The 25,060-nt window shown below is 41.0% G+C and overlaps 1 protein-coding gene across 2 annotated transcripts in view; it reads right to left on the bottom strand.

The window, feature by feature from the left end:
- LOC138265938 (zinc metalloproteinase-disintegrin-like VLAIP-B) overlaps positions 1-25,060 on the bottom strand; it is a 206,638-nt gene that overhangs the window by 91,387 nt on the left and 90,191 nt on the right. For both annotated transcript variants that reach the window (XM_069214137.1, XM_069214136.1), the window contains exons 5-9: positions 21,693-21,769; positions 17,864-18,044; positions 17,146-17,208; positions 5,769-5,840; positions 2,537-2,706 (exon numbers count right to left, since the gene is read on the bottom strand). In XM_069214137.1, coding sequence (XP_069070238.1) covers positions 2,537-2,706; positions 5,769-5,840; positions 17,146-17,208; positions 17,864-18,044; positions 21,693-21,769 — 563 coding nt within the window. The remainder of the gene's footprint in view (positions 1-2,536; positions 2,707-5,768; positions 5,841-17,145; positions 17,209-17,863; positions 18,045-21,692; positions 21,770-25,060) is intronic.

Below are 25,060 nucleotides of genomic sequence, written 5' to 3'. Positions count from 1 at the left end.
AGGACAATATACTGAAAAAACATGCCAGATTTTCAATATTTCTTTCTCCAAACATGACAGTCTTCTTCTGTCTTCCTCTCACATGAAAATATTGCTCCACTGTTTTACTGAATCTTCTGAGCATGGGATTGTCAGACATGGGTGCATTTTCCATGGGCTTGAGCAGAGAACCACAAGCTAGAAGCCAAGGCGTTAGTTATGGGTGCTTCCATGGGTGATATCTGTAGTATTTGGGCCAAGCTCACCTTGATCTCTGGGGACCCTACAACCCTCAGACAGTTATGAAACCTAGAGCATAGGGAAATCGATGATGTGACTTTGATGAACCTTAACATATTTAGGTTTCCATAATTCCCTGTAAGTGATACAATATAAATAAATGAAAATCTACACGTTTCTGTAAAATAATGCCACAATTTCAGGCAAATAGCAACTATTCTCCCATCCAAGGTTCCAACATTACTCCTGTTAAAAACAGTATCTCATGTATGTAATAGGGCCACCAACACAATGGGAATATGTAAACATTAGGCTGGGGCAAAATTGTCATTACGCCCAAGTAATCTGAGTAATTCTAAACATTTTTCATTTACTATTAGGACTCAAAATTATCAAAAATTGCACGGTTATGCCTGTTCAGGTCATTTGAAGTGTTTGGTGCAAAATTTCCCATCCAAGATCAGAGGAACAGAGTGTTAGCTGCTGCTGACTGCTGCTGTTCCTAATCCGTTGTAAACATGGGAAAATTTTGACCTACAAAAACAGTAAATTGAGGCTTCTCTCCTTCCATAATGCACAATACTTGGGTGTCAAGGGTAGTGTGGCTTGCGAGGGTGCCACCACTTTTTCTAACCCAGAATTCCCTACTCATGACAAAAATTGGTTAAAGTATTTCTTCACATTTCTGACGTTGAAAGTTCCTGAATGTATGGGTTACAGGATAACGTGCGTCATACAGTGTACGTTCAACAATAGAAACTGTTTATTCACATGTGTCTGTCGAGCAGTCATAACGGACAGGAACACACAAAAAATTAGGTGATGTGAAGTAAGTGCAGTGTCAATGTGGTAACATGTAAGGACTATAAAGTTACGCAAAGTTATGTGTGATTTTCATAGGAGCTGCATAGGCTCCGTCTGAGGGACATGTTTTTGTGCCCCAATAAGGACGTAGACATTGTTTGGATATTTTTTGAGGATAAGAAAAATCTGAAGAGCATAAGGTTTCTTCTATATTACACAGATGTGCGTCTGAACCTCAGAAAGGAGCTAGACACTAGATTGATTTTTATTAGGCTAAAGAAATTCTAAACAATGTCTGGCTCCTTGCTAGGTCAGAGGCATAAAGATCCTTCCTCAGCCTTGCTTTTCTTGGAGAGAGAAGCACTGTGATAAGGAGAAGTCTGAACCAGAAAGTGTGACTTTGAAAGGGAGGGGCAGGGAACAATGCAAGTCCATCCCCTTCTGATCACGATCTCTTAGTTTAGTTCTTCTGCTGCAGTGGGAAGAAAGGCGGAGTCAGAGTGGGAGACGCTTGGTTGCTCAGACTTCCTTCTTCCTCCATCCCATAAAACAGAGAAGAGCATGGGCAGAGCGACAGGTAAATCAAAAAGAAAATTGGCTAAATGCAAGCATGCCTGGAACTTCAGGGAACAATTTTGTGTGCGAGTGTGCTCCTTGCAACAACAAAAAAAATGGTAGAATGCTGCCACATACATTGAAGTTAGCCAATGGCTGATGGGGTCTGCCCTTTGCTGTATGTAGTAGCGGGTGGAAATAAAAATTTGAATGATACCGTAAAAACTCAATGGATGAGGATGTCTGGCTGAAATCCCCTATAAGTAAGTTTGGTATAAATATTGTTTTTGTAAATTCAAAAGTTCCTGGCTATCACCAGAAATGAAAAGTAGCTAAAGCTGGTGACTATGGACAGGAAGGCATGAAGGGCAGTGCTAGTTGCCCTTAGTCAGTTCCATAGCCTCGCCTACCAGCTCAAAACTTGGATGGACCTGTGAAGGGCTAGGTAATACCTCCTACTTCCATGCGATAGGTGTGGGACATCACAAGTGATCTCACATGGATATTAATGAGACAACTGGTGATGTCCAGAGAGGATGGGACACTAACTCTTTACCCACACACTGGTGCCAAATAGGAGATCGCTCCACAGGTGAGGGGGGTGGGGGGCAAACAAAACAAAAATATTGCTGGGTACAGGGTTGGGGTTATTACAACTATTGACTAATTCCATATCATAAACATTATCTGGACACCCTTCATGACGTATACATACGTTAGTAGGGTAGACATAGGTTTAAGTGGAATACCTACTTGATTTATTTTGGTCAGAAACTTTGAACCAGAGAGCCCTTGTAAGCCACCACTTCTCACATTGAATGATGCTTTCCATATGTGGCAATTTTGTCCAAAGAACATTATTTAATATTTATAACTGATGCCCACCTACACAGAACAAGCTAAACACAAAAAACCTCAGAACACACAACAACGATAAATCAAACATGTTATAACTTACGTGAGAAACTGGGCATTGTCGTTCTTTTTCCTTTTCAGAAGGTCTTGAGTTCTCCAAGCTGAAAACCTGTCCAGATCAACGCCTGCTGAGGCAACCACTGCTATCAGATCAGTGGTCTGCCAGATTTCAATGCCAATCAGTGCTACAAAAATGTTTATACCTTTGTAAACCTACAAAGAAAATAATAACGCATTTTACAAAACAAAGAACTTACGACTTGCTTTGAGGACCATTTTCAGGTATATTCTGCAAACATGAAGTCTGTAAAACTAGATTTTTCTACATTTCTTTGCACCTTCGTCTTCTCTGGATCTTGTGCCACTCTTTTCAAAGATCTCTTCGCATATTTTGTGACGATTATTTGCCATACAAATACCTCATCATATAGTTATTGTGTTATTAAACAAACATCGGCCAATGAACAGGTATACTGTGTAATATGTTAGAGTCTAGCACTTACAGATGACTAATTTTTCTAACTGCTTTCTTCCTGTGTGTTTCATAGCTTGTTGACATGAGAACATATATATATATATATTATATATAAAAAAAAATGTTACACGTTCTGGGGTGTAGACAATCATTTAACAAGGACCAAAATAGAGGTCTAAATAACATGGACTGAAAAACATAATTGATTTTTTTCCCCTATATAACAGAAATCTGGCCCAAATCTGGAGCACTCCGGAGACGTGGCCAGAGGTCACTACATAACATTAGATCTAGAGACATATGCCAGACCTGCAATGTAAACATATGCATATTTGCACTGGTGCCCAGCCACGTGCCTTCAAGTAACATTGAGAAACATTATGCATCAATGTATTTAATGTTCTACCTTTTATTTTTCTTGGATGGGTTGGCAGTCCTCTTGTTTTTGCACAAGACTTGGCATTTCCTTGCCATGATAATTCAAATACAAAATAGATACTCCCACTCATCCTGCCATCCCTTCCCGGAATCTTCTTATTTTGTGGCTTCTTGATGCACTTCTGATAAAGGGCATGTTATTAGAATTCCTCACTAATTTCCGGTGCTCATTCTGGTGATGTCAGGTTTGGATGAATGAAGGATTTTTCTTTTTTCCACTAACAGGCTGAATGCCGAGATTCTATTCCCCTTGGCATTCTTTGGCATCTACCACTGTTTTCGCTGGTTCAGAGTTTCTAGTTATCAGTTCTATCCCAATTCATACAGTTTGCAACTTTTTAATATAACAAAAAAAAAAACAGCATTTGAACATTGGTTCACACAAGAAGTAGAGAACAGCAACTACTGCCATCAGCTCATCAGACAGCGCACGTCCTTACTGTCTTGTAAGCTCTGTTCTAAGCCATCACACTTTCCATCATTTTAAATAGCACTACCATACACACTGATTAACATGTGCACTGATCTACCTTTCATGTATTCTATTAAAATGGCAGCAATGACGAAAACCTTGTTGCATATCCTTTGGCAAGTGTGTGTGGCATTAATAAAGAGAGAAACTGGTACCATACCCACCGAAATTACATCTCATCCAATAATAAACACAGTGGTGCTCTGAACAAACTTCAACACCCAGATACCTCGGGTGGTGCGTCTGGGACCCCTAATATTTAAGCGTCCAATTTAAAAACATAACAACAAAGTTGGCACACAAATATAATAAATTACCAACGTAATCATGATGTCTATGATAGTTATGTTGTTTGGTGCGTTAATTTTAATGTATTTGCTCTTCATCGTAGACCATCGAAGATGCTCATACCTATGTAGTCTTTGTGCAAGATCAGCGGATTACAAAAAAAAAAAAGGCAGGGCAGCCATGTGACCACCTGTGAGAGGAAATAAATTAAAATATCAAACTACATTCCTATCATAGACAATATGATTATTTTCGTAATTGATACTGTAAAAGCTCCACCCATGTTCTCATGTGTACTTTTTATGTACATCATCAGTCAGCTCTAGTTCTGTGAAATCGAATCCATATAATCACTTGCCGCTGGCCACCATGCCTCTCCAGTGGTTGATAATAATGAACTGAATTCGGCTCACAATTCTCTGCAACAAACAAAGCATCGAAGTAGAACTGAAATTACTACAAAACAAAACCAGAGATATTTGCAAGACAACGACCGATTTTAAAGTTTGGCGGATGCAGGATATCCGACAAACATCGGTGAGTGTCCTGTCTGATTATTCAGAAAGCACTCAAGTGTTTACACTCTAAATGAAGTGGACAAGACATCGGCAATTGTTTGCTGAAACCCAGCAACACAAAACTCTTAATCCGCAAAGGCTTTAGAAATGGCATTATATTCGTGAACGGTTATAAAAGCAAGTTAACAATTAGAAATAATAGCATGTGTACTACATTTTATGAATTGCAGACTTTAAGAGCGCAGCATGCTCATTTTCTTCCTATTTTCTTTAAGATTGGTTTCATTGTTAATACATAAAGACTTGTGCACCTGCGTAAGGTTTCTGAAGCTGCTTAAAACGTTCTGCACAATATGGTCTATTTTGTAAGATGTTTTATTGGTGTTTTCAGTTTTATGGACAGGTTAGCCCACCACCCCACACACTGCCCCCTTGTACAATTATGCATATACCGAAGCAAGCTTAAAGTCAGCATTGGCTAAGCCTGACTTCCATTCCAGATTCACAAATGTTTTTTAAAGCCTTCTAAGGTGAAGAACAAAACAATAATGAATACTTTTTGTTAGCAATGCTTCTATGTCAAAAATAATTCAATGTGTCATGATTCAGTGGACTTTTGAGTTGTAATATAGCCCTTTGAGCACTACAATGCAAGCACTTCATGGGAGGAGGAATGATACACCAAATAGCCAATGACATGCTGTGAGAGGCAAATACTTTATTAGGAAGAGCCCAAGTCCACTTAATGTATATCTTAAATAATTGTTAACAATAATTTAGTCAGGTCTGTTAGCCAGACCTAGAAGAAAAGCTGCATCCGTGCAGGCTTCGGAGTACTGCAATGGAGAGAAGATACTGTTGTGAAAGCAGCTATGAGGAAATGCTAATCCCTTTTCAGCCTCTAACGTCTTTAGTAATGTTATGAAAGCAATTAACGCCTAATATGCTCCCTTACTTTGGGTAATTTAGCCTGTAAAAACCTACCTTACTTCCATCCCAAAATGAGTTGTGTTAGGTTAGTTGAAAAAGCTGAACTTCTGTATGATATATGCTGATCATTACTGACCTTTTAAATGTCACTTACCAAATTGAGATAATTGATAGCTTCAAATACCCTTTTTTGCACCTCGGCATTACTCCGGTTGTATTTTTTGTACTGAAAGAGAAGAAATCATTATCAACTTGATGGAGTAAACAACTTAGCTTGAATGACAGCAAATCCATGTCGTTTTTATTGTATTTTATGAAATCACATTTCGGTAGAACTTTCAATCACAAACATTTGTAACTATTTTCTCCAGACTCTTCTCTTTGCTTGTGTCTTTGCATTACTTATCACTCACTGAGAAGCATACGACTGCCACACTATCCATTATGTGTACAGCATTTTCGAAATGTTTATCTACAAGTTGTATGTCATTTATAAGTAAGGTTCTTTAGCTTTACTCTTGTAATAAAATCTAAGTAATGAAGTGAAAAAAACAGGTTGAGTAGTTAAGCACCCATAATTAGCTAAATAAGCTGAAGGTCACACGTTCGATCCTCGGAAAGGGGCAGCTTAGCTATTCATTCTTGTGTGGTCAATCACCATTGACTAAGAAAATAGCTGCTATTTACATCAGTGCTTTTATTGAGTAGTGGTATTATTACTATTTTATTACAAGCACGGAGGCTCCTATTATGCTTATCTTCTCTTGCTTTAATTCAAATAGCAGCCAAGAAACTACAAATCCCAGCAGACCCCGCTGGGAAACTACAATAACGAATATGTCATACAATATGTCATAGAGTATGTAACCAATCAGATGCACAGAGGGGTATAAACATATTGGCTGATAGCAACAAGTCCTCTTTTCTTGCTGCTAGCAGTCAAGATAAGTACTATCTTCTACTCATTTATTAATGTTCGTTTTGCGTGTATATATTTAACCTGGGCATAGTTTGTTCGAGGTTTCCACTTAATGTATGTTGTTTTGTCTTCTTATATTCCGTATCATTCCGTTTTCTCCTGAATATTTGGGAAATTCCTTTCCCTTCGCGCCCCAACGTTCTAACTTGAACGCCTGGGGCGCGCGCGCACGCTCTATCCGCCGCATTCCTCTCAAGCGAGCGGACGGAGCTTCTGACAGCTGAACGCGCGTCAGATCAGCTGTTTTTTCTCTTCAGCTGAGGCTTGCCGGCTGTTCTCCGCGGCATTGCTTCAGCGTACACGCGTTCGGCAGCGCTCCTTTGGCTCAAGTTTCTTCGTCCTTTTCTTTGGCTGCGGTCGCGCCTTTACGTTTGGAAAGGTTTTAAACCTCTACGACATCGTCATAGTGCACTCTACTGGGCTTGTCAAACACCGTTTTTTCTCAATACAAGCACTTTATTTCACGGTTGGTTCTTTCATTTATTTATTTAACCTGTTGAAAGGGAAATTTTAGTTATTTATTCGGAATATCAGATTTACAATTTTTTTCCTCTGAATATGGAAAATTACTCAGAAGAGGATGACGCTCAGCAATTCAAGGAAGATTTGGACTCTTTTATTAAAGATTCGGTCCAGAAAGCGGTTTCTGCTTCAATCTCGGGGGTTTCTAAAACATTTGAGGCCTCTATTAGAAAGTTAATCTCTTCAGCCTCGCCTTCTAAATCCAAAAAAAGAAAGGCAGACAAGGCTCAGGATGACTCCGACTCTCCGGCTAAAAAAGTTTCTAACCAGGCTTCCACCCCTAGCACTTCCTTTCCTATACAGATCACTAATCTGGGAGATACTGATGATGACATGGGTGATTCAGATTCGGATAAAGATTCGGATAAGGAGGATCCAGACATAATGATCTGGCCAGGGCCTACGGAGAAGAGGCGTAAAACTTCTCTGAGTCAACTGGGAGAGTCTTCTCAAACAAAATTAAAAAATACCTTAGTGGACTTCGCGGGCCAACCGATGTTTGACCCATCCCTTATCCGTCACCCAAATTCCACTGAATGGACTCCCTGTGATCATGTATCGGAATACGTACTTAAGAACTTACGTCAACCTCTAGAGAAACTGGTACGTAACAGACTCAAATCTGAGTGCCCCAGGCCTTCACTACCGAACAACATCACTAATACTCCGGCCATTGATCCAAATATCATAATGTTTTTCACAAAATTTGGGAAAGATCCCAAAAAAGGTGTGGACAGAGCCTGGACCAACTGTCAGGACAGGCTGCTGGATATCTCCGGTCCACTCACTAGAATTTTGGATCTAGCAGAAGAGGCTAGAATGGAGGGCAAGAAAGTGGATCCGGTTGTACTCTCTAATTGGGCCCAAAGGGCGATATGTCTTCTTGGAAATGCTAACGCCTCTATGGCACAGGAAAGGCGGAAGAGTCTACTCCTTAAAATCGACCCTAAACTCAATTCTCTCGCAACCAAGGAGACGGGTCCAGAAGCCAACGGTTTGCTGTTTGGAGACTCTTTCCTCAAAGAACTCAGCAAATATGTTCAAACTTTTGCTTCAATGGACAAGGCGCAGTCTTCCATGAACAAAATCTTTCACTCCCGTGTTTTTGGAAGAGCCGGCAAAGGCAGGAGCCGCTTTGCCGGCCGCTACACCCAGAGGGGTGCGGTCAATCAGACCAGAGGCTCCTCTTCATACCCTCAGGAGTACAAGCCACAGTTCTATCCACAAAGGTATCGCTCCTTCAGACGTGGCTTCAGGTCCAGAGGCTCCCAAAACGCAGGTAAGCGTTCCTCCTTGTGGCTCATTGTTGGTGGGAGGCCGGACGGCTTTGTTTGTGACAAATTGGCGGTCTCTAACCGCAGATCCTTGGGTCCTGCAGACAATTTCAGGATATCACATAGAACTCTACTCGATTCCTTTCCAACATCATCATCCAAAACCCTTAAAGTTTTCCGAACAGCAAAACACTCTTCTTTCTCGCGAGGTTCATTCTTTACTCCTCAAGCATGCGATAGAGCCATGCGCTCCTCACCCTTCAGGCTTTACAAGCACTTTGTTTCTCGTACAAAAGAAGAACAAGAAATTTCGTCCTGTGATAAACCTCAAATTGTTCAACAATTTTGTCGTTTATCACCATTTCAAGATGGAATCTATTCTCCATCTCCGAGATTCGTTGTTAACAAACGATTGGATGGTCCGCTTAGACCTACAGGATGCATACCTTTCCATTCCCATTCATTACTCCTTCAGGAAGTTTCTACAATTTCAGTGGAACGGCCAATTTTATCGATTTACATGTCTTCCATTTGGCCTCTCCTCGGCTCCTTGGTGCTTTACCAAGGTGTTGAAACCAGTCATAACTCATCTACGAGCTCAGGGAGTCAGAATTATCGTATACTTAGACGACTTCCTAATCCTTCACCAGGACAGATCCACTCTCATACAACATGTGGACATGTTAGTTTCTCTTCTTCAAGAGTTAGGTTTTCTGATAAACAACGACAAATCCAACCTCATTCCATCTCATCACATGGAATTCTTGGGGTTTCTCGTAGACTCTATCAAGGCTACTCTTCATCTTCCGGCCCAAAAAATTTCCCATATCAAGAAAGAAATACACTTAGTTCTCAGCAAATCACAACTTACGATCAAAGGTCTCGCCCGGATAATTGGTCTGTTAGCATCATCCATTCAAGCTATATTTCCAGGTCCCCTTCATTATCGAGCACTCCAGCGTCTAAAAATCCGACATCTGAGAGAGGGCTTTACTTACGAAGACCTAATCTTGCTGGATCACGAATCCCGGATCGAACTTCAATGGTGGCTCGATCATCTAGATGCTTGGAATGGCCGGGCAATATTCTCTACAGCACCAGATCTTGTTTTAGAATCCGATGCAAGTCGGACTGGTTGGGGCGCAAGATGCGCTCAGTTCTCGACTGGAGGTTTATGGTCAAGAGAGGAGTCATATCTGCACATAAATTGTTTAGAGATTCTTGCAGGTTCCTTTGCGATCCAAACCTTCGCCAAAGACAGGGTAAGCTGTTCTATTCTCCTCTGGATGGACAACCTTTCTGCGGTTCGTTACATAAATCATCTTGGAGGTACTCGGTCAAAACCCCTGGCCGAGCTAGCAAAGAGCCTATGGGAATTCTGTCTCCAAAATCAGATTTCGCTTCGAGCAGAGTATCTTCCAGGAGAGATGAACACAATCGCAGATTGGTGTTCCAGATATCTCCAAGATTCGAGCGATTGGCGTCTTCACCCCTCAGTATTCAACGCTCTTTCTTCCAAATTCGGTCCCTTCTCGGTCGATCTTTTTGCTTCTCGTTTAAACAGCCAGATCCCTCGGTACTACAGCTGGCGTCCAGACCCCCAGGCTTTGGCCACCAATGCTTTCCAACAGGACTGGTCCAATCAAATCAACTATGCTTTTCCTCCTTTCATAATGATTTCCAGGGTTTTGGCGCAGGTTCGCCGTCAATCCACCAGAATCCTCTTGATTACCCCCCTCTGGCAAGGTCAGCCTTGGTTCCCGTTAGCCCTCGAGCTACTTATAGATCTCCCCGTTCTTCTTCCAAGTTTCCCATCTCTATTATTGAATCCTCAAGGTCATCCCCACGACCTAATAATCAGTCAATCCCTTCAGCTAGTTTCTTGGATGGTTTCGGGTCTGCCTGGAGAACCCCAGGAATTTCGCAGGAAGCTGCAAGCTTCATACGACAGGCCTGGGCTCCTGGCACAACCAAAGCTTACAAGTCAGCATGGTCTGTCTGGCATAATTGGTGTCTGCTCAGGGGTGCCAATCCCTTTTCAGCAGATGTAGTCCTAGTTGTAAATTTTTTAGCTTCCTTGGCAGCCCAAGGAAAGGCCTACAGAACGGTCAACATGTACAGGTCGGCTATTTCAGCGGAACATGACAGAGTAAACAATAAACCTGTCGGTGAACATCCTCTGATTTGTCGTTTATTGAAAGGAATCCGTTTTACCAAACCTCCTTTACCGAAGTACAATTTCATGTGGGATGTTAATGTAATGCTACGATTTTTCTTATCTCAACCGCCTAATTCCCTTTTATCTCTAAAGTTGCTTTCTGCTAAATTAACCATGCTTCTTTGTCTGGTGTCTCTAAAACGTATTTCTGATGTTAGAGCTCTAGATGTGACCTCAGTTCAGTATACCCCTCAAGGTGTTTTCTTTCAGGTACAAAACGAACAAAAACTAATTTAATGTCTGTTTTTTATCCTTACTTTCCTGAGCATGTTAACTTATGTGTAGGAAATTGCTTGAAGGAATACATTTTTAGAACCAAGGATTTGAGGAAGTCTTCTGAAGCTCAACTCCTCGTCTCTTTCAGACCCCCTCATAAACCTGTAACTTCCACTACTTTAGCACGATGGGTGAAATGGATGATGGAATTGGCTGGCATTAACACCTCCATTTTCGGTGCCCATTCTACCAGAGGAGCTATGGCTTCCAAAGCCTTTTGGACAGGTTTGAGCTTAGGGGACATCCTCAAGTCCGCTGATTGGTCAAATGTCTCAACTTTTAGAACCTTTTATTGCAAGCCTGTATCCCATGTAGCTATTTCAATAATTTCTATGCTTTGAACTAAGCATAATAGGAGCCTCCGTGCTTGTAATAAAATGGAGATTTTCTTAGCTTTAGTGAAGGAAAGTCTTGATTTTATTAAAACACGGAGGCGAGTATTATCCCACCGCTTTGGGTCCATTATTAACCCTCCCTTTATTCTCATTAGGTACAACTTCCACTACCAACCAGTCAACTTAAGATCCTGCCTTCATCCTACCAGGATACTCCGCAAGCGGCATCTTCTCCGACTCATGAAACGACTCTATTCCAAGACCTCTTCATTCCCAATTTGGATCAAAAGACTATTCATGTTGTCTATCGTTTGGAGGCTCTATTTTCATTCATATTGGCATGTATTATTTTGTTGTTGATAATACCTTTATTCAGACTATCTTAACTGCTCTACAAGAAAAGAGGACTTGTTGCTATCAGCCAATATGTTTATACCCCTCTGTGCATCTGATTGGTTACATACTCTATGACATATTGTATGACATATTCGTTATTGTAGTTTCCCAGCGGGGTCTGCTGGGATTTGTAGTTTCTTGGCTGCTATTTGAATTAAAGCAAGAGAAGATAAGCATAATACTCGCCTCCGTGTTTTAATAAAATCAAGACTTTCCTTCACTAAAGCTAAGAAAATCTCCATTTTGAATCACCATGCATCCTTGTACAAGCCTATGGCTCCAGGGTGTAGAGCCTTCTTTTGCACTACGACATAATTACTCATACATTTATCAAACACAGGCAATAACCCCAACTCACCTTATTTGGACATAAACATAGGGGTGTAAGATAAAACAATATTAACAGGCTAGAAGCCCTCATGATAACCATCAATAAATCGAGTCAGGAAAAAAATATAAAAAAAATAAATAAAAAAAAAAAAATCGACTGATCTACATTAATGCCAGTGTCGGAACAATGGACTCTGTGTGCGGGGTGGCCCCTGAGCTCCAGGAGGCCCCCTTTGGTACTGTGCATGGGTGTCATGACCCTCGACGAGAGCTCCTGACTGGGGCGGAAGTATGGGGATGGGGGGGCCTTCATGTTTTTTCCGGGGGGATAGGGGGGAAGGCTGAAGTTTCATTAGGTCACTGATCAATGCGCTAGTAGGACAGTGAATAGAAAATATTTTGAGGTCAGACTCAATTACACAGATGATTTTAATACATTCATATAATGATATTGATGTAGGACCTCTGGACCATGCCCTATATCATCAATCTCAGGGATGTGGAATTCCTGTCGCCCGACGCCCGGGGCATATTGTTTGAAGTCAAGGGTGTGAGAGAACAGGGATGATTGCAGAGGCCCCCTAACTTTTTGCCTCCATTTCCCACTTTTTGCTGGTGTTCTCCTGACTCTGATGGTGCCCTGGGTACTGCTAACCAGTCCCAGGGTCTGTGCTCTGTGTAAAATCAGTATGCAAATTAGGCTAATTATAATTGGGTAAGTCAACCTACCTATAAGTCCCTAGTATATGGTAGGGCATGTAGGTTTAGGGACCACAGCATAGGTAGTGCACCCATAGATGCACTGCTGAGTTGCCCAGTGTCATTGTAAAGGCAGGCCCGCCTTGCTGGCTACTATTAAATAAAAGTTATATGCAAATTCGACTTTGGAATTAAAAGTAGTTCCAAAGTCTTAAACTACCTTATTGTTGCATACAAGTCACCTCTAAGGTGTGCTCTATGTGCCCCTAGGGGTGGGTACCATGTAACTATAAGCAGGGACCTTATAAAAATAATTTTATAAGCCCTGGTGAGGTAAAAACAGCCAAATTCGTTTTTCCCTCATTATAGTGAATGGCCTTCATGGGCTAGAATGGGGAGACTATTTTAATTTTGTAAAAGTCCCCTTAAATGACAGATACCAAGAGTTTGGTATCAAATTAATTGTTATAATAAATCCCACAACTTCCAGTTGTGGGATTTAATATAACTTGTTCAGGTAAAGAGTTTTAAACTTTACCTGAAAAGTTGCCAACTTCAGCCCTGCATTGTTTTTGCTGCTGTGCTCTGACTGGCCAGGCTGCCTTGATGAGGTGTGAAGTGGCCTGGCTTCACACAGAGATGTGCCTGTGGGAGGGGATCTCCCCTCTGCAGATGGTGAGTCAGGAAGGAGGAGGGCTGCCAAACTGGTCTTCAAAGGCAGAGAAGGACATTTGGAGAAACCCAGCAACATCCCCACATCCTGCAAACCCAGACAATTAGGTGCCCCCTTGATTAGATTAGGAGAGGGGTGTGTTTAGGATTTTTAGCCACACCAGTGGGTGGGCTCAGCCAGATGTAACCTCCAAAAAACACTTTCAGCCATAAGGGATTTTTGAAGAATGTTGCTCCCTGGGATTGATTTTTGCCACACTTCCTTGGAAGTGGTCATCACAGGGGGTGGGGGAGAAGGACCCTGCACCTGATTGGAGAACCAGGACCCCCCTGTTTTTCACCCAGGAGCAAGGATAAAACTGGCACACCTCAGTTCCCTACCAGATCCTTACCAGGAAGAACTACAGAAGAAGGACTGCCCTGCTGGACCCCTGGCCTGTACCTGGACCCTGCACTCTAAAGGGCTGCACCAGCTGCACACTTGGGCTTCACCACAAGAAGGACAATGCCTGGCTTCAACTGGTTCTAGGAGGGACTCCCTGTTTGCTACAGGTGAAAAATTGCTAACCAGAGTCCGCTGTACCAACTCCTGAAGAAACCAACCAGCTGACCACTGTCCGATGGCCAAAAAGGAGTTTGTGCCAGGTGCATTCTGAGAGTTGTAGTCCACGCCCCCAAGGATCATCTCAGAGCTTCTGGAACCTTGGGGTGAGCTGTGTACCCCAAAAGAACCTTAAAAGAACATCTGGGAGAAGACCCAGAAGTTTGGAGAACTTTTGAAAAAATGCTCCATAGAGGGACCAACCCGCCGCGGCAACTCTAGCCGGCTTGCCTCAACCGTGACCCGGCCTGATTTGCAGGTTTGTCCCGGTGAAGAAAATCTCCAAAAAAGAGATTAAGTCCGAACGTAGAAAGTTGACCGGGACCTCCCAGCCAGCGTATCAGAGGAGGGCTCCAAGGACGTCAGATCAAGATCCAGGTTTGCCCCGGTCGAAGGATTTTTCACTTCGAAAAAAACGACTACGTCCGAAGGTAAAAATCTCCACTGAGGGCTCCTGCGACGCGTATCTGGAGAAGAGTTCCAGGAGGTTGAATTGGACTGGCCGGTTCGTCCCGCTGAAGAAAATCTTCAGAAAAACGACTAAGTGCGAAGGTAAACTTTTGACAGAGGCCTCCCGCGGGCTGTAGCGGAGCCGGGCTCCATCGCGGTCGGCCTTAAACTTTGACTTTGCCCCGGTCGAGGTGCGACCAGATTGGCGCTTTTTGTTTCAAGGTGCTAGAAAACAATAATTGTTTAAAATTCCATATCTCCGGTTCCCCTTACCCGATTTTATTCGTTTTTGTGTCATTTTAAAGATAAAAATATAATCTATTTTTATAAATTGATTTTGGATTTTTAAACTGCTTCCTGTGTTTTATTTAATTACTGTTTTGTGATATTAGAATGCTTTACACTCTGTCTCCTAAGTTAAGCCTTGTTGCTCGTTGCCAAGCTACCAAGGGTTAAGCTGGGTTTAATTTACTCAGACCTAACTGGACCTAAGTGGAGGTTAGTGGCCTATTGCTAAGTGGAGGTACCTACCTGCCCTTACCAATAACCCATTTTCCAACAAAGGGCTACAAGCTTTCCTGTTTATTTTGTCCTTAGGACAAGTAGGCCCCACCCCCTGCAGCACAAACCTTTGGCTGCCAGTTTATAGAGAAGTGAACTATCTGCAGTTGAAATAATGTGTGTCCATATGTTAATGCTGTTCAAACGTGTATTTGTGGTTCAATAATGAAAAGACTTCATTATTAGGGTGCGCGCTGTAAATAAACGTTTTATGGTCACCCTGCACTATTGACAGTAGTTCCAGTAAAAAAAAAAAAAAAAAAAAAAAAAAAATGCACACACATTTTTGAAAAGTTTAACAATATGAGGCTTAGTATAATGCTCCCAGAATGTTCTCTGATTAGATGCAAATGTTTGCTTAAGCTTGTAAGCAAGAGTTCAGGAAAAAGCTTTGCTACTATGAAATTTTAGGTGCTATTTCTTTGAAGCGTCATTTAGTAAAATGTGTTGATGCATGCTAGTATTTCTAAAAAATATTCCTAATGAAATATAAGTGTAACCATTTTCAATGAGATTATGGAAAGGATGAAAATAAACAAGCACTGGAAAAGCCAACCGATCCAACATTTCTATGATTTTTTGGGGTTTCGTCAATGCAGGTCTTGTTTTGACATGGCGTTTGAAACCCTTTATTGTTGTGGGAGCTGCCAGGCCCCCACCATTGTAACAAACATTGGCAAAAGGCAAAAACAAATGTGTGTCTCAAAAAGCACACATTGCCACCAATGGCCTAACAAAGGCCCCACAGCCCCCCTCCAGGGGGCCCACTTAGCACAGCACCTGCGCTGAGAGTCTGGTGGGGAGGGAGGGGAGCAGGGGAATGAGAGGGTCCCCTTCCATGTTCTTTGAAGGGGAACCACCTCCAGTTTCGTTATGCCACAGACTGCCACAGTGGTTCCTGGCACTGAATAAAACTTTGGGTGCCAATATGCTCCTTGTGGAAGAGCAGAATGTGATCACTCACAGTAAACCCAGCCGACAGAGAAATAGAAGTTTAATAAAAACAAAATGTCTAACGCAAGACCTAATTAGGGACCCAATTCTTAAAGAAAGTCACAACTGTGCACCCATAGTATATGTCTTTGAATTAGTGCCTTTCATGAAGTCACAAGAACTTACAGAAGTAGAGCAGGAAATCATACTCCTACAAAATATTTGTGAACTGTATTTTAGCACGAGCAAATATGCATGTGTAGATTTGCTCATGTGACAATCTATGGAGCGTATAGAAGTTCACTTTTCCTCCAACCACTTTTTTCCCCAATCATGGAAGAACTTCTACTTCTGCCACTGTCAGGAGTAAATGTCCAACCTTTCTCATTATGGGAAAAATTTTGAGAAGAGCTGGTGAACATCCTTAAAACATGACAGTTAGTAAGTTTGCAGACTCAATGGCATTCCAGTCATGGAACTATTTCTTATTGCTTCCCCCAAACCCAGCATGTAGATCTGCGGAAAGGTGGCAAAATAAAGAAATTGCTATAGTGGGCATTGAGACTGCAGGTATTCAAGCCCTTCTATAGTAGTAGCCCTGGCATAATCAGAGGGGCTATTAATAGAGCTATTACAAAATTAGATTTCTGCCATTATTTTTTGCCACACAACATGGCACCTAAGGGACAAGTAGATGTTTTTACACTACAAGTAGATTTAAGAAGCAACCTCTTCTATGGACAAGTAGATATTTTATTAAATTCCACACCCCTGCAAGCTGCATAATTAGAGCCCCAGTGAACCCATCATTGATTCCTGTATTGGCAGGCTGCAGTGCTCTGATGAGATTCTAGGTCTCGAATCAAAGATCAAAAATGTGTGGCTTTACGTGAAAATCTAAAAATACACTGTAGAATAAGTACATCCTACCTTTCTTTAGCCTCTCAAAGAGGGATTCTGTGCAATAAGTCACAAAAGGGGTAGTATCTCAGGATTAGCACAGTATTGGCACCTGAAACAGGAGCCATGTTTGCATAGGCACTGCACAATTTTATCGAATGGCGCTATGGACCTCAGTGCATGTATAATTGGAATATATGTGTCTCTCCTAATCCTGGACTCCTCAAACACTCTACCTACTGCACTATGATAGGTTCGTCCCTGACACATAAATGTGGGGTAGAGATACTCTTTCAAAGAAAATTGGGTGCAGCAAAACTCCATCTGTGTCCTATTGAGTGTGATAATCGCATGCTGCTTACATGATATAAATTGTGATACTTACAATGGATGTATCGGTCACCATGACTAGTTCAATGTACTTCTTAGCCTTAAGGAATTCTTGCTTCTGAAAACAGAAAAAAAAAAAAACACAATCAGAAACTACCGCTCAAAAAATTAAACATAATGATCTTCCAAACTACAAGCTTTTAAAAATCTACATCTTTTTCAACGTGCTTCAACAGTGTTTGTATTCTTCAATGAAGAAGATGAACATAAATTGGTTAGTGCCAGGACAATCCAGGGTGATATGATCAAGCTTAGATTCAGGAAATGTAGATCCCAGCAGATCATCTACCCAAAGAACATCTCTTTAAATGTAGAGATATTTTTTGTCGTTAAAATGAATCATGAGCTATATACGTTAATATTTATAAGGCAGAAAAAGTTGAAAATCTCTGGCATAAATTGAAAGTTTAAGTATGTTGGAATTCTATAAGATACTGTAGTTAAGTAAAACAGATTTCCCATCAGTTCAGCCAGTAATGTCTCTGATAAGCAGGCAGACACACACATATATTTGCAATTGGTGTACATAAATGTATGACACAGACCTACTTAGTTGGAAAGACATTACCACACTCAGTGTGATGGTATTTCAGAATTTGCAGCAAATTATAGTAAAAGAAATGTTATAACAATGTATGTACAATAATTTTCTGCTACAACCAATAAAATATTTACATTTAAGATAAAACACAATATTTACTACTAGGACTTACTTGCGTATTAGTCATGGCACGAGAGGATTTAGAACGGCCTCCCTCCCATGTGGTGTTTGTTACGCCACATGTTTTTGGAGTGTTTTCAAGGCTCTCATACGGGTACACTGCATGATCATCACCTTCTGCGAGTTGAAGGGGTTCGATTAAATACCTCTGATGTTTGGTCTTGAAATATCCACTGGGAAAATAAAACAAACATAACTATCTATTCTAGCATAAGGAATTCTGCATGGGTTACTTAACAATAATCCATGAAGAAAATGAGTGAGAACTGAGTAAATATATAACACTACAATGCTTTGTATTGTAGATTTCTCAAACTAAATACAACAGTCTTTGAGATATAAAACCACTTTTGAGACATCTTCAGCTTGGATGGTCCTTCTTACAAGAGTAAAGCTTTATGTCATCCATGCATTTTACACATTTAATGTAATTAAATATGAACCATATATTCCATCAATTAAAAAACAAATGTAATATTTACATTTTTAACATGCATTTTTTTGGAAAAGATGTAATCTTCCTAAGAAAACATTGAAACTGAAATGCAAGTATAGGGGCATAGCTTCAGGGGGTAACTGGGGTGACACCTCCCAAATAAATGCATATTTGCCTTGGTAGTTGGGTTTGGGGACCCTGAATCAGGTCTGCTATATCTATGTCATTTTTTTCTTTGAAAGACAAAAATGAAAGACAAAACAGTGACCTTTGATGTAAACGGGTGAGTGTGAGAAAGAGAGAGAGACCCATCTGGTGGCTGAAGTACAAAATATGAAAACAGGTAACCTGGAATCAATACTGGCTTCTCTGCTTGTCCACATGGTTGAATCCTAAGCAAATATTTTATTTCACATCCTTTTTTCTTTGTCATTGGATTTGAGCATACTTATAAAAACTTGAGTTTAGTATGTGTGCTGAACAAGCACCTCATATTTGATATAGTAGGCTGTAATGTTGCTCCATCAATAATAAGAAATTAGGCCACATTTAGGGTTGACATGACTACTGACTTATGTCTTTGTTGAGTAAATGATGATGTCATTGGGGGACAAGCCATTGATTTTTCAATTATCATTTTCCTTAAATGTCTGTCTATGCAGTGATATAATCTGATGTTCTAGGGTTAAACTCTTCTGCAGGTTAAAGAACATATTTTTTTTAATTTTGAGATGATTCTATCATATTTTCACATTATGTTTTGGGGCACAAGATGCAAGCTAAACGTTTTCATGGATTGGTTCATGTATGAACTCTTAGAGCCAAGTCAGACCCACTGCTCAGCTTGCTCTAATAATTTGTCTGCACAACCTTCTCCATTTGTGACTTGGGATTAGTACATGGGGCTGTCAGTCACTTGATAAAATAATTTGTAAAAGGCAAGGAACAGAAACATGGAGCTCAGACCATATGTGCCAATCCTTCCATCAAGGATTCCTTTAGCAGAGACGAACAAAATAAGTGCGTACAGAAAAATCATTGAAAATACTCGATTCCAGAGTAGGGATTCCAGGCTATTTTGTTGTATATAATCAGTGATGAGTTGCCAGCGAGAACTACCAGTCTCTTTGGGGATAGTCAAGAAGTAGATTTAGTGAGCACGTTTGTGTTGTGACACCTCTCAAATGAATTCTTAGTTAAGTAGTTGTGTATGGGGACCCTGAGCAGGGTCCGTTATGTCTGTTTGTTTTTCCTCATTGTTTTAATTTCACTAACACATTTTAACTTCTTCCTTTTTTGGATTGGGGTCTTAAACACATGTGCATACATACATTCATACATATAAAACATATGTATGTATGCACATACGTGTTTTTAAGATGTTGATAAAAAGTATATATTAACCAGATAACCAAAAAAGTAGTAAACCTGTACCCATTTCAGTACTCCTTGAATGGGGTTACATTAATTGCTTTTTGGACTTCACATACATTAGCAGTCATAGTGTGCTGGGACAGCTGCACCAGTCTCAGGTTTCTAGGCATACTACTGACAATCAAACAGCCCAAATGCGATGGGATCAGTCTTTGCAAATAGTGTAACCATTAGTAATTGCTAAGCTAGCTGCTCCAACCTATCGCTTTTTGCCCACTGTGCCACTCTATACAGAGGCCCAGTTGATGCAAATCAGTACTGATTGTGTGTCTCATGGAAACAGTCCATTCTGAACTTTGGTCATCTCACCACTTTACCTTGCAGCCCACTGCTTTTTAGTTGGGGAAATTTGAGATTCCCCGTCCCCCAAAATCTCACCGACTACAATAGCCTTCTGTGGTAATACCTTAGTGGGCAGACTACCTACAACCACTACTGAGAACTGTGCAGAAGCTGTTATTTAACAAACTTAAAGACATGATCTGTAAGCATGTTTTAGGCATTTGGGAACCCTGATGGCTGGATGTTTCTACTGATTAAAACTGAACAGTTAACAATATTCAACAAAGATTTTTAAACAAATAGGATACAATGGACAATCAGGGAGGCAAATACACTGTGTAATGTATCTTCGTTTGATATCAAATAGGATTCAAGGTCTGTGTTCAGTCAATTTGGTTTCCGCTAAATTATTAGTGACGAGGATAAAAACATGCTTTTATAACGGTATTTAGCAACTTTTTTCACCAGACTTAATATAAAAGTTGCAGAATGGCACTTTTATAGTTTTAAAAAGGATTCCTAATAGTTGACTTGGAAAGACATATACCTATGAAGATCTCAGATGGATAAAAGTCCTTATTTATGAAAACAAACAATGCAAAAATGTGAATATAATGTTACCCTTCTCAGCACTTTTGCCCAGTACACAGTGTCATCTTGGTCACATGATGAAAGGCATCTTGTGTGCCTTTATGAAGAAAATCTATTTTCTAAACAAGCTTTTGGCTCAGTGTCCAACTGGTGTTACCATAACATGAATCTCAGCAACTGTCCATCACTGCTTCAGAAGCTAGTCCTCACTTTTGCTCATAAATCTTTATGCTAACCCTTGCAGTATTGCTTCATTACATAAATTGTTTTACATCCCAAGAAACCTCTGTACTAACCCCAACTTCACATCAGTCTAATCATTTTCCACTCCATTCTAAAATGATCTATTCCCAACGCACTTCTGCTTTTTAAATGGTTTACTTTTATGTCTAATTAATAATAACTTGATGAATATTTATTGGCGACTTTTGAAACAACATAAATATAATTTCCAGAAAGAACAAGCAGTTTAGCCGAAAACTACCATTCTTCAAAACAGCATTTTGGAGTTGTTTTCAGTTTTGTTTTATTATGTGGGAGTATTTTTTTTTTTTTTTACTTCGCTAGCTGCTCTGGTGCTGAGCAAAGAATGGCAAGGGCAATACTCCGAGATAAATAATTAATTGCTCTTTCATGGTCTCCTCTACTAGTTTGGAGATATGATTGGTAACCATCGGTAATGACTGTGGACTTTATGGGTCTTCTAATTTTGAGGCAATCTGCATGTTAAGCACATTTCTCAACAGCTTTCCTGTAGAAAGGCAAGTAGAACTGGTGCAGAGCAGCAAGACAGTGAGGCCTACTGACTGGCCAGTTCGATCATTCTATTTGGGGCAAGGCTATGCAAAAAAAAAAAAAAAAATAGAATGCCATTCCTGTTTTTTTTTATGTGGCGTCTCGCTTGAATAGTCATCTGCAAATTCTACCAATGCATATCTTTGTCTCAGTTGGCACATCTTTAAAAACAGGATCATCAAATCTTTTGTGAAACACTTCTATGGTCTGTAGTAATGAACCAATAATAACTAGACACAAAGAGTGGAGTTCTAAAATTGCAAACCTGAGTTTGTAAGCTCACCTTACACCATTGCATAGGCTGATGCTGGCTTCAGAGTCACTTTCATTCTTCAGGTAACCGTGATAGTAGCAATGGTCCTATAGGAAAAATTTACATGTTAAGTATGTATTTCAAAAATCACTGAGAAAGAATTGAATTGTATACACTGCTTACTTTAGCTAAATTACATGTTTTTGTCCCCTTCTTATGGCAAACCACTCAGTTTTCTCTTGGCAGTCCAGGTGGTCCTATTTAGAACATCAGAAACTAGAATGCTGCTCCAAGACCTTTGATCAATGGTTTATGGACGTATAACAGATGGGATTCTGTAATTTCCGTATAAACAGCAGTCTCTAATTTCTTTATAATCAGTGATTTGTGACACACCCAATCGCCGATTATAAATAAAAGACATCAGAATATGATTATTATAAGTTACCGTTGAATTCTGACATTACAATGACTGCTGTCAGAAGCAGTAGCTCATTAAGAGCAACAAATTTTAAACATATGGCATTTCTATCTAGATGGTTAACATACTACACGGGAAACATCCTTTATGCCGACTTTTTTATAACGAAGTCCTGGTTAACGAAAGCGGAACAACGCTTTCTTTAACCACGACTTCGTTATTTTGTGCCTTAACCACGCATGTCCTGAACAACGAACATGCATGGTTAAGGTACAAACAAGGGAGTCGGCTGAGGAGGACGACGCAGATGACGAGGCGACGACTCAGGTAAGTGGGGTTTTTAGGTTTTGGGGAGGGGGTGGGGGGGTCGGGGGTTTTAGGTTGTGGTGTGGGGCGGTTTTGGGGAGGGGGTGGGGAGGTGGGGCGTTTTTGGTTTTGGGGAGGGGGTGGGGGGTCGGGCTTTTAGGTTTTGAGGTGGGGTTGGGGGGGTGGGGCGTTTTTGGTTTTGGGGAGGGGGGGTGGGGTGTTTTTGGTTTTGGGGAGGGGGGGGTGGGTGGGTGGGGTGTTTTTGGTTTTGGGGAGGGGGTGGGGGGTGGGGCGTTTTAGGTTTTTGGCTTTGGGGAGGGGGTGGGGCGTTTTTCGTTTTGGGGAGGGGGTGGGGGTCGCAGGTTTTAGGTTGGGGCATTTTTGGTTTTGGGGAGGGGGTGGGGGGGGTCGGGGTTTTAGGTTTTGGGGTGGGGTTGGTGGGGTGGGGTGAGGCATGCAGGATCAATGGGTGCCTGTTGCTAATAACTTTACCAGGAATGCCTTTACAACGAAATATCGTTGTTAAGGCATTTGTGGTAAAGGCATTAGTAGTAACAACGAGGTCGGTGTTCCGACCTCGTTGTTTAGGCACCCGTTGTTTTGTCAGTCGGCATTCCGTCGTACAACCTACTACACACCCCATATGCTTCATAGGATGTTTCCATCTCTTCCCAACCAGTGCTTAAGGTGTAAGGCAATTAGCAGTGGTGGATGGTTCAACACTTTTTTCGACTGTCCTAGGCTACAGCTATTTTGGTTTGAGGTCTTTGATGCAATCACCAGCAATATTCAGACCAACATCCCAGAGGGACTGGTGCCGGTGGCCGCTGCCTTATTTCCCCTGCTCTAACCTGCTCCTCTTCACCAACACTATGGCAGGAATCAGTCGTTATATAACCCACATTCACCCAGTATATCCCCCCTGCCACCTCCACTGCTTTTAATTGATCAGATGATGGTGCAGCCCTCTTTGTCATAATCTCTTACATCAGAATGCCGCCCAACTTGGAAATCTTGGAGCAAGAACTGTTAATGAGGAAGGTGGGGCCAGAGCTCCCACGGTGCTTGGAGCAAATTGTATAAAAACTCTGAAAGTCTCACACGACTTCATAGATGCTCACATTCCCCTTGTTCACCTGCCTACAAGGGAAAATGGAAAGTTCACCCACTCACTATACAGATGAGTGTTTCACTGCAGATCTAAGGAATTTTGATGAAATAGTCACTGAATAAGGGATGAGAAATTATTATTTTTTACTATTGCCCGCAAACGCAAATCATTCTTCTAACATACATCGGACTTTCAATTTTAAACATTTTGTAATTGCGTTTTTAATGTACTATTTTATTTCGAAATTGTGGCTTCTTTAGGGCGTTCAGACTGGTGATATGTTGCACTATTGCCTGTCTTCTCTTAACTCCATTGTCTCAGATGTGATGGAGCACCAAGAGAGTGCATAGCCAGGCTCCAACAGTAGCTGGAGATAGTAGAAATTGCACCTCGCCTTCTTGTTTGTGTGTATGTGTGCTTGTGCATATGTGCACATCCATGCATGTATTTGTGTGGGTATATGCGTGCATTTTTATGTGTGTACTATTATGAGCGTGTAGTAATAAGCATAGCACATTTAACATCTAAAAACAAATTTTCTTAAGCACTGTATTAAAGTTGCCTCTGCAAGTTACTTCTTTTCTGCTCATCATTTAAGTCAGAGTGGTGCATTGTCAGGGCAGTAGTAAGGAACCAAAAGCATTCCTGTCAAAAATGCTCAAACCAGCCCTGCTCCCTTCTGCTCCTCCCTAAACTGGCTTCCAAGGACTCAAGCCCACCAGGGAAATGCCCAGTGTTATAAGAGGCCTCTCCGGCCCTATATGTTGTATGTGTCTTCACTTTAAAGGTATTCTCTTTAAAGGTATTTGCCATGGTGGTGGCTGCTGCTTCTCTTTTCGGGGAAGCCATTGTCATATGGTAATATTATGAGTTCATTTATTGATAAAATATTTTATTCGAATCTAGCAATAGAATTCAAAATAGATGACTTCTTAGAGCTCATAGAGCATCTGCCAGAAACAGGCTTCTTTGTGATCAATTTCCATCTATAATAGAACTGTGAGCAAGGGAGTTTTTTTTTGTTTTAAGCACAATAGGTTTGTACCTGTATGAATCATGTACTGTGAAAGGCCTCCAGCTACATGTAAGGTTAGTAAAGAGGTACATTGTATTTTCTTAGGGCAAACATAGCAAAAAGGCAGCAGAGTGCCATACAGGTTCAAAGACAAGCACAAAGTCAATGAGTGTTCCGATAGGTGGTTGGTTTGTGGACTGTTACTGCACAGTGATGCAATGTTATTTAAAGGAGGTGAGTCTTCAACACTTTCTTAAATTAGAGCAGCATAGGGGTGTTCCTAAAGGATACGGGTATGTTGTTCCAGATCCTCACTGAATGAATGAAAAAGGCCTGTTGTCTTTTATTACTTTTTACACTTCTTAGTCAGCAAGATGGAGGTGTCTTTGATGTGGGTGTGCCAGGAACCACACCACCAGAGATGGAGATTTGTGTTAATTCAGTGCTGCTAGCTGCCAGGGAGTTTATGCAATTAATGTAGCAGCGTCAGTTAATGCATCTTCTACGCAAGACTTTGTGCAGCCTAAGTGTCACAGGTTCCAATA

Source organism: Pleurodeles waltl, chromosome 11 (genome assembly GCF_031143425.1).
Source record: "Pleurodeles waltl isolate 20211129_DDA chromosome 11, aPleWal1.hap1.20221129, whole genome shotgun sequence".
NCBI lineage: Eukaryota > Metazoa > Chordata > Amphibia > Caudata > Salamandridae > Pleurodeles > Pleurodeles waltl.
This window is presented reverse-complemented; position numbering and strand designations above follow the sequence as displayed.